The sequence below is a fragment of the Euprymna scolopes genome, chromosome 22 (genome assembly GCF_053919585.1).
Source record: "Euprymna scolopes isolate OS-2025 chromosome 22, ASM5391958v1, whole genome shotgun sequence".
NCBI classification, from domain to species: domain Eukaryota; kingdom Metazoa; phylum Mollusca; class Cephalopoda; order Sepiida; family Sepiolidae; genus Euprymna; species Euprymna scolopes.
The window spans coordinates 49,036,543-49,046,789 of record NC_136503.1 but is presented as its reverse complement, the minus strand read 5'-3'; the positions used below and the strand labels follow the sequence as shown (position 1 = coordinate 49,046,789).

Genomic DNA, 10,247 nt, shown 5'->3' with positions numbered 1-10,247 from the left:
GACAACGTGAACGGACGAACATGAGTATAAACTAAGCGAACACCTTGGCCCAAGATCGTAGGGATTGGTGGATAACCCTTAACCGCGTTCGTGCGTATTCTGCAGATAGCAGAGAAAATGTTTAATAAGCCCACTTTCATATTAATCTGCAATATGGCTCCTTTGAACCTCTACGGATTATAATACTCTTATTGTCGATGTTATACTCAAATAGCAATTATAGTTGCTAGATATGTCTATACCTAACACACATAAAAAAAAGCTCCCATTTAGTATAAAATGTGGATGGTTCACATTTCTAACTGCTACTTTGTACAGATGCGAGTGCTAGCCATCGGCGAAAGAAACAGTAATCTGTAAATATGTCTGGATTACTTTCTTTCTTTTTTTTTTTTTTTTTTTGGTGGGGGAGCCTATTTACTTCTTTCATATCTGAGTATATTGGATTCAAATCAAAACGTCCTGTGGAAAATCTCTTCTGTAAAACGTTGAACCCGCGTATTTCCTTTTAAATGTAGCTCATGTTGGATGACACCAACTGCAATATATCAGAATTTAGAGCAGATAATCTGTAAAGAAATAAAAGAAAAAAATAATTAAATATATTTCTAAGACATATAAATTTAGTCGTTTCACAATCACAACTTCTCATGTATGAGGTGCCTTCAATAAGTTTCCAGACATTTTTGTACAGGCATTTAAAATTGTTGTAGACTCTTGAGAATTCAGTATCTTATTGCTATACATCTTATGAGATGACTGACTAGTTTTTCAGGTTCAAATGAATTGGAATACACCCTACTAAAGCCTGATTGTCACAGCTGGTGAATTTCGAAAATGCAATCTGAACGTGATGACACTTTAGAAGAGTGATATGTAATAAAATTCTGTTTAAACTTCGAAAAAAATGCCACAGAAACGTATGGAATGCGTTAAACTGCTTTTGTCCCATCTTGCATGAATCGAGCATCAGTTTTTGAGAAATTCAAGGAAAAGAGGGAGTCTGTGAGGAATGATGAGAGGTGTGGTAGGAGTAACGAAGTCAGAACACCAGAGTTGATTGACCAAATAAAGAATGTTGTGTCTATAGGGACAATAAGTGCACAGTTTGATGTCAGTGTGAGAACTGTACACACTATTATTCGTGAGGAACGTAAGTTGTGGAAGATTTGTGCAAAGTTTGTCCCAAAGGTGTTCAGAGAATATCAGAAAGGAAGGCGTTGTCATGGGCGCCAAAACAGTTCCTCACTCTCCCTATAGTCTACACCTTGCTCCCATTTGACTTTTGGTTAATCCCTAAACTCCAGATAAACTCTTAGCGGCTTTCATTATGAGACAATTGAGGAGATGAAAGAGGCTGTGACGAGGGTCATTGACATGCTCACATAAGAGGACTCCCATAGGGCCTTTCCAGAAGTTGTTGGAACAGTACAACAAGTGCATTGCAACCGGAGGAGATTACTTCAAAGAGGACTAGAGTTTCGTGTGTGTACTATCATACGGAAGAAATTTTGAAACTTATTGAAGGCATCTCGTAGCTTACTCATATTGTTTGTTTTATTTGGATTATTCGGACTGCTGTTTTCATCTTGGATGTTATTCTAACAATGCTTCGAACAATGTAACCTCCGACCTTCTTCAAGTGTATCTTATTGAACTAAGGAATCTTTACGGTATTTCAAACAGAACACTTTATTTAATCCAAGAGTGTAGCTTGCTCTTGTTCCATCAGTCATGACCGGGTAGAAGTCTTAAATAATTCGTTATTATATTCCTAGTATCAGCCGTATTGATGATTGAACCTTCAACCACCAGAAAACCGTCTCTAAGAACTGATTATTACTTAGCACTTATATTTGTTGCGTCACAGGTCGTTACAGACTACCAAGACATGATATAATCGTTCAAGATCTCAGGGCAGGGGATATGTTTAACGGAGTTACATGATAAGATTAGTTGGAAACGTAAGAAACCGGAAGTGGGAGAAAGTGTGACTCATATAAAGTTATGAGAGATTTCTATGTGAGAAGAACGCAGTAAGAAGTGAGTCGCAGAGTACGTATCAACATGAACTCTGAAATAAAAAGAATACTTAAAAAGCTCTCTTTCTCACCACTATCACTGTGCCGAACGTATGTGAGATCAGAATAAAGGGCTAAACTGTCCAGTTAACAATCATTTCAAGACTAGTTTGAATAATTTCCAATTAATGATTAAGTCTTGTTCTAAAACTTTTCGCGTGTCTTAATGTTTCCGCCGAACAATGTCCAAGGACATTAAAGCTCAGCTTCGACAATTCAATCACAGAACTATTAGCCGATCCACAAGTGACTGTGACTAAGTGGTTAGCGATGCCAATTGACAACTTCGATATTCCAAGTTCAAACCCAGTTCGTTTCAAAAACCACTTTCACTTAGGATGTTAACAACCTTCACGTGGTCCCTTCTGTAGATACCCAATGTCTTTCTAGGAAGAATTTTAACTAGAAAAATATCAGGAAAACCAATGCCAACAATAGAATTATCTGATCCATGCACAATAAATGAATGAATTAGACGAGTAAGCGAGGATCAGCATCACAACCAAAGAGAAGATGTGAATGTCTCACATATCGACTGGATGTTGACAATATAACAATATGTCTTTTGTCAGTCATGACATCGCAGTTCAGTTCGCTGAGATCAGAATAAAAAACAAACGTAATATATACAGATCATTAACTGATTGTTTCATCTTTTAGTCTATCTCAGTCGAAAAGTCGAGGGTCTTTGCACGATGGATGCTATTGTGAAAATTGCTGACTTTCTCATTAATCTGCTGATACATGATTATATGATGGTTGTCTAGTGATGATGATCCATAATGGGTAAGATGAGGCCAAACTATTGGATGAGCTGAAATTAAACTCATTAAGAAAACTTTTTCTAACCGAGTTAAATGAATAAAATAAATTTCATTGTTTCAGTAATTTAACAGATCGTCTTTTATTTGGAGTCTCATACTGTCATGAGAAGGGGAGTAAATAATCTACAAGCACATATTTATTAGCATCTGTTTCGACTTTGACCCTAGCCACCAACTATATTATCATTTTACAAATCCCTTCTCTCTCTCTCTCTCTCTCTCTCTCTCTCTCTCTCTCTCTCTCTCTCTCTCTCTCTCTCTCTGATGTAATTCCTCATCCGTTTGCTATATTTGTAACAGAGACGCTAACGCTGTTTTAGCAGCAGCCGTATCACAGCTAACATATACAAATGACCAAGCCGGCTGTGCAAAGTGATGTGACAGTGGAAGAAGAGAAGAAAAAAAATCAGAGGCAATACAAAGGGCACGTGGCCGGGGAAGTGTTTGAGACATGTTCAGAGAAGCTAAGGTATTCGAGACGTGTTCGGAGAAAGAGAAGCGCTTTGGGCATGTTCGGAGAAGCAGAGGTATCCAAGACATGTTCGGAGAACCAAAGGTATTCGAGACATGTTCGGAAAGGCAGAGGCATTCGAGACGTGTTCGAAGAAAGAGAGGTGTTTAAAATGTGCTCAGAGAAGCAGAGATATTAAAGATCTGTTCAGAGAAAGAGAGGTGTTTGAGATGTGTTTGTAGAAGCAGAGATATTTGAGACACATGGGTGACGTCACAGCAGAGACGAAAAGTCACACACGTTTGGAAAGGGATTAAAGGTCTTTTGTTAAAACTGAAACAGCGAGTTGAATTTCTTTCCTTCTTCCTTTCTTATGTTTCCTTGCAACGGAGTCTACATGTTAATGTGTAACATTACATATTTTCTCATTCCCTTGCTTGTCTATTTTCACTTCGTTTTTAGGTAGGAGAAATTGTTGCATTTCAACTTTAAACTGCGATAAACATTTCATTTCATGGAGGTTTACAAAAGGGTTTTATATCAATCTTTTGAAAGAAAGGAAAGGTGGGCAGGTAACCAAAAATAATAATGGAAGTTTATATTAGAGTAGCGGACACCTGGCGTTATAACGTGAATTAAAAACGCTGTGTACTCCTGTTCCCTGTCTTAGACTTCCATATTACCAGTTTTATTCTTTATCATTTCTCATTTCTATAATTTTAAATTTTCACGTTATACGTCTTGGGGATATATTAAATGATGTTGAAGATGGCTGCGTGTTTAGCTTCGCCATTAAGGTAAATCAGCCATTTTTGACATCACAAGCTATCGCTCTCACTACAATGAGAATGCATTAGGTGCATGCTGTTGTATGAAGATGAGTGCTAGACCTCCATCTTGTCCTTTCTCGCCAGTCTCCAGCATAATAACTGAACAATGATCAGATGGATATGCAATGTGTTAGATCAGACCCGGAATATCAGCTCTGATGTTTTGTGGACAAGGCTGAATATGCCAAAGCTTGAAAAATTCCTGGCGATTAGTCGAATGCATTGGTTTGGCTACACTCAAATACGCGATTCCTGGATGAGAAAATGTGGAAACTCTTAAGTTGTAAGTTATGTTTAGTTTCAGATGAGTTTCTAATGATTAGTTATTCTATACAAATCCTGGAGATGACAAATTCTCAGTGGACAGCTGTTCTGTACAAGTTCTGAACTTTATAATTTTGCAGCCAAAGAGCAAAAGATGCTTCTCGTTTTGACACGAAAAAAAATGTGTGCTGGAATGCGAAAAGATTTCATTTTTATGGAACAATTCTGGTTTCTGATTAGTTGAGAGCAGAACGTGAATTAACTTGATTTGTCAGTTCCCAGCAGCAGCTTTTTATGAATAGAATCTCCCAACTCTGAGGGAGCATACCTCCATTATTAGTCCAAAAATATTGCAACACCCCCCCCCTATTTTTTATATAATAGGGAAGTCCTTTTCAAACAGAATTAAAAATGAACATAAAGGACTTCCCTATTATATAAAAAATAGCGGGGTGTTGCAATATTTTGATGTGGAGAGTCAAACAAAAGTTCAAGGACACAATAAAACTTGGATGGACATCATCAACAAGGATCTTAGGAACCGTAATTTAAACAGAATCAATAGATTTGCTGGCTGAATGTGTATACCCTAAGATGCATCAAGAAGATGAACAATCAACATGATCTACTCCCTACGACAATTCCAGGAAAAATGCCAGGAACAAAGGCAACCACTGTAACTCACCTACATCGACCTAACCAAAGCCTTTTACCTTATCAGCAAAAAGGGTTTTTTCACTCTACTGCAGAAGATTGGATATCCTCCACAGGCTCCTGAAAATCACATTTTTTTTCATGAGGAAATGCAGGGCACTATACAGTAAAATGATTATTCCTTGGACTCTTTCCCAATCAAGAATAAGGGTGAAACAGAGGTGCATAGTTGCTTGAACACTCTTTGGCATTTTCTTCTCCCTGCTGTTCTCCTATGCCTTCAACAAGTTGAGGGATGCAGTGTACTTCCTTACCAGAAGCAATGGCAACTTCTTCAATCTTGCCTGCTTTCGAGCTGAGAGCAAAGTGCAGAAGGTATTCAGACGTGAGGTGCTTTTCTATTGATGATGCAGCACTGACGTCACACTCCGAAGAAGCATTGCAGCAACTCATCTACTGCTTCACGCACACATGCAAAGAGTTTGGTACAATCATCGGTTTAAAAGACTAACTTTCTCAGCCAAGATCTAAGGAGAACCCCAAAATCCACCTATGGTGACAACTCTCTTAAGGCTGTTGAGGACTTCACATACTTTGACTCCACCATCTCCAACAATCTCTCGATGAATGCAAAACTCCACAACGGACATAGCTCGCTTGATGAAGATGAGTATCAAGATGAAAGTGTACCAGGCCTGTATGTTCAGCATGTCGTTCTACAGTAGTGAATCATGAGCCCTCTGCTTCTGCAAGGAAGAGAACTATAAAAGCATATTCCAAGAGGAGTGAAAAAAAGAATAGACCAGCAATGGATGAAAAAGCACGGATGGTAAAGAGTTGCAACAGAGCTCTCGCAACCAGATCCAACCTGTATCTATGAAGACTGCGACAGAGTCTGCCAACCCAGGATAGGCTTGCACAGTCACAGCAACCACTGCAATTCAGCAATGGATTAATCTGAATCGCAAAACTCCATTGTCTCCTGAGAAAGACGGATGCCAACAACAATAGTCTATATAAGTAAACAATAACACACTAAATTTCAGTGAGCAAGTCTATTAATTTTTTTTTTTACCAAAATTGACAATTGAATTTCGGTAAGAAAAAAGATTTGGTCGTTGGAATTTAATGTACTATTCTTTACTTATATTTGTTATCTTTTTTTTTTTTTTTTACATTTTCACCCCAAACAAGGCACATTGCCACTTTGGCGTAGGGGGCTACTATCAGGCACATAAGCTACTGGGGTACTATGTAGGGAGTCGGGCAGTAAGATGTCGGTTCATGTTACACTTGAACTTCTCTATGTCAGTAAAGTTGGGGAAGTAGCTAACGGTTCTGGGGAAGAAACTACTGGAGTAGAAGGCTCTCCTACATCTAGGGATCTCCACTGTGTATGGATGGGATTTAGCTGCTTGTCAGGTTTGTCGAGGGTATTTACGTCGTGGGGGCACAAATGCTTGCAGTTCATCAGAGCATTTACCATTAAAATACTTGTAGAACAAGCAGAGGACGAATGCGTCGGTGGGACAGAGACAGCAGCTTAGATGACTGTTCAGGACCTATCAGGTTGGAGACACTCTTTTGGACCTTATCTATAAGTGAAAGACTACTAGCAGATGCACCAGTCCAAATATGACAACAATACTCCAAACATGGGCGAGTTTTGGTCAATATATATATATATATATATATATATATATATATATATATATACATACTAGCAAAAGTACCCGTCGTTGACTGGGTTCAAAAACAGCCTACAGAAAATGGACTCTGATTTATGAAAGTATGATAGGTTATGAAAAGGAAGGGTTGTAAAGAGATAGCTTCGAATTTGGGGGTATCAAAACCAAAGCAAAATATCATGAAAGTAAAAATAAAATAGATAAACCCCATAATTTATTATACCATACCTGTTCACACTGAAACACTTATCACAATATTCTGTTGATCTATATTAAAAAGCCTTGTTAAACTTTGTGACATATTTCCATTCTATGGAGGTCAGGCGCGAACGAACATCCCATAATTTTATTATACCATATTTCTTCAAACTGAAACATAATTATCAAAGTATACTTACGCAGATAGATATGAAAAGTCTTTATTAGAGTTTGTGCCTATTTCCATTCTATGGGTGCCAGGCGCGAACGCAAACCCCACAATTTTATGATACCATCCCTATTTTAGTTAAAACATGCTTATCAAAGTATTCTTATGTACATCTTATATCAAAAACACTTGTAAACTTTTTTTTTTAATTTTTAAATTTTTTATTTCCATACTTTGTGGACCAGGCGCGAATGCAGACCCCACAATTTTAATGAATCATCATTATGCAAGATCAAGCATACCCATTCCTGTGTCTCGATACATCTTCTATCATTATATGTGATCATTTTTCTATAATAGTCAACCATATAGGAGCCTATTCGTGACCAGACACATACACAGACGTTCAGCTTTATATTTTCATACACTACATATACACACACATTATATATATATATATATATATATATATATATATATATATATATATATGTTTATCATTGTAATTTCACCTACCTACTTAGCAACAGCCAAATAGCATAAGGTTTAAAAGCATCGACTGTTTTTAGGCGATCGAGTCTCAATCTCAACTTGAGGCAGTTGCTTGTCATGTCGCACTGAAGAGGTTTAATATAGCGAAACAATCTGTCTGTTAATAACTTATATATATATATATATATATATATATATATATATATATATATATATATATATAAATATTTTTTTGATTCATCCAGCCTTGACAGACGTGTTTTAAATATTATCTCTAGTGCTTTTCTTTTAATGATTTGGAATTCAGTCCATTTGCGCTTTTTTCCAAGGAACTCTGCCTTTTGGATGATTTTGGACCATTTCGAATTTACCCATTGGATTAAAATTTTAAATTCGACCGTTTTGGATTTTACCATTTTTGGATTTTTACCCTTCACCGGACTATCCATTCATGTGAAATCTTTTTATTACTTTTCTTTTGCCTCCTGTTCCCCTTACCTCACCCTTTTTTTAACCAAGTAAGATCTTTGACTTACTTGTAGTTTCATTAAATACTTTTATATGCAAAATCCGATCCTGCATTTTGCTAATTCCTGCCCTCTGATGAGAAGGAGAGTATTTCTTCGAAACTCCGCGGATTAAGGACTATCCACTTATCTTGTGCTTCCTTTTTTAAAATTAAATATGTTTTTAACTCTTTCAAGATGTCTTTTAACATATTTTATTAATCATTTGTTCATATATATATATATATATATATATATATATATATTAGAATTTTCAATATGTGAGATGATATAATTATTTCCACAGCCAAACAATGTAGCAGATCACACAAGCCATGAAAGCCAACAAATTGGAAGTCCAAACCGGTTGCTCAAGTGGCAGAATACTCACCTTGCAGGCAAGAGATTCAGATTTTGAATCCCGAGTTCAGATGATGAGCCTAAATGAAGGCGAAAATCGAGTCTTGGATTTCTAGTTTTTTTTTTTGTTTTTTTTTGTTTTTGTTTTTTACACAGGCATCACCACATTATCAAGGCCAAGAGGCCACTCGAGGATAAGGGTTAAAGAGTGTACAGTAAAAATTGGATAATATAGTAATCATTAGTAATGAAAATTCGGTAAATTTGTTAACTTATATGGAACGGCTCATCAAGAACTTATTTACGTTAGACTTGAACACAACCATATTGTAGTCAGACGGAAAGCAGGAAAACAGAAGACAATTCCACAGGCATGCAGTTCTAAAAAAGAAGCTTTGTTCATGGAATCTACGTTTAGGTTTAGGCATAGATAAAGAGTGGGGGGAATTATTGATAGTGTTTTCAGCTAGACGAGTGTTTCTTGTGAAAGTTTGGCGAGAGGGGACCATAGACTGAAGCTCAGTCGAACACTTTCCATGAAAATAACGATACATCAGAGACAAACTCGCAACATCTCTTCTGTGAGATAGAGGTTGCATGGAAGAGAAAATGGCATCTCTTACGAGGCTACAAAGTCTATTTTGAACTCTATCAAGGCAGGACAAGTCCTTTCTAGCAGCTCCTACCCAAATGTGACAACAGTATTCCATCCTTGGACGTACCTGGCTCTTATATAGATAGAGAATTGCATCAGCAGTGAGATATCTACTGGATCGATAGAAAGATCCCACCATTTTTCCAGCAGATTTGATGTACGTGTTCCAGTCAATATCAGGAGTAATTGTCAAGCCCAGAAGCTTGTCAAAACTTGAGACCTCCTGAAGACGAGAGCCATTCATTTCAATTGATGCCAGATGTGGATCAGAATGTTTGTTGGCTTTCATGGTTTGTGTGAGCTGTGACGTTGTTTGGAAATAAACAAATAAGTCAATCAAACGATTCACAGAGTAATAAATGAATAAAATGTGTTTTCTATGCATTAATGTCCATTAAATAAAGACCCTACAAAAATATTTTAAAACAAGACCTAATACCATCACTGGATTCCTTCACATAGAAAAGTTGTTTGATCTTGGAATAGTGTTTTGTTTTCAATTGCATCCACTGGCAAGGGGACAGACTCAGAAACAGAGACCTATTTAACTTTGTGGCCTTTGCCCTTTCTACTCATGTATATTTAAGATCTATAATTACCTGTGTGCTTCTTTTCTTGAAATTGCTATCAGTTCTTTTGTCTGTTGTTGGCTGGAAAAAACATTAAATTTTTTTTAATAGGATGGCACTTTAAACAAAAATCTTTTAACGTTATGAATTTTAATATTAAAATTTGAAATTTAAAAAAGCTAAAAATGATGTGCTTTGTTCCCTTTAAAAATAAGCATTTATTTACCTTTAAAGATATCAACCAAACTTCGACTCGCTCGGGTCCTTGTCAAGCAAATTGTTTTTTATTAATAATTTTTCTTAGAGATATATAAATCTTTCATGAACAGTAGTCCACTGTTATGTTAAAGGGAGAGTTTGTGCGTCTTTAAAGGATCATGTAGTGTAGTCAGAGGTGTTCAAGTTCGAAACAATGGTGTTGTTCGAGATTGTGTTGTATCAAATCAATGGAGGTGTTTGGGTTGGAATCGACGGTGTTGTTTGGGATCGTGTCAGGTTGAATTGTC

At 36.8% G+C, this 10,247-nt stretch overlaps 1 protein-coding gene across 4 annotated transcripts in view; it reads right to left on the bottom strand.

Moving 5' to 3' along the window:
* Positions 1-375: 375 nt before the first annotated feature.
* LOC145243435 (serine/threonine-protein kinase TBK1-like) overlaps positions 376-10,247 on the bottom strand; it is an 85,652-nt gene continuing 75,780 nt past the window's right edge. For 2 of the 4 annotated variants that reach the window (XR_013862882.1, XR_013862883.1), the window contains 3 exons: positions 9,968-10,247; positions 9,772-9,822; positions 376-569 (listed from right to left, as the gene is read on the bottom strand). The exon at positions 9,968-10,247 is cut by the window's right edge and continues 1,019 nt beyond it. Coding sequence is in view for 2 of the 4 variants with exons in the window: in XM_080106324.1 (XP_079962450.1) it covers positions 509-569; positions 9,772-9,822 (112 nt within the window). In the remaining 2 variants the exon portion in view is untranslated. The remainder of the gene's footprint in view (positions 570-9,771; positions 9,823-9,967) is intronic. The other 2 variants (XM_080106324.1, XM_080106325.1) reach the window with 1 other exon arrangement.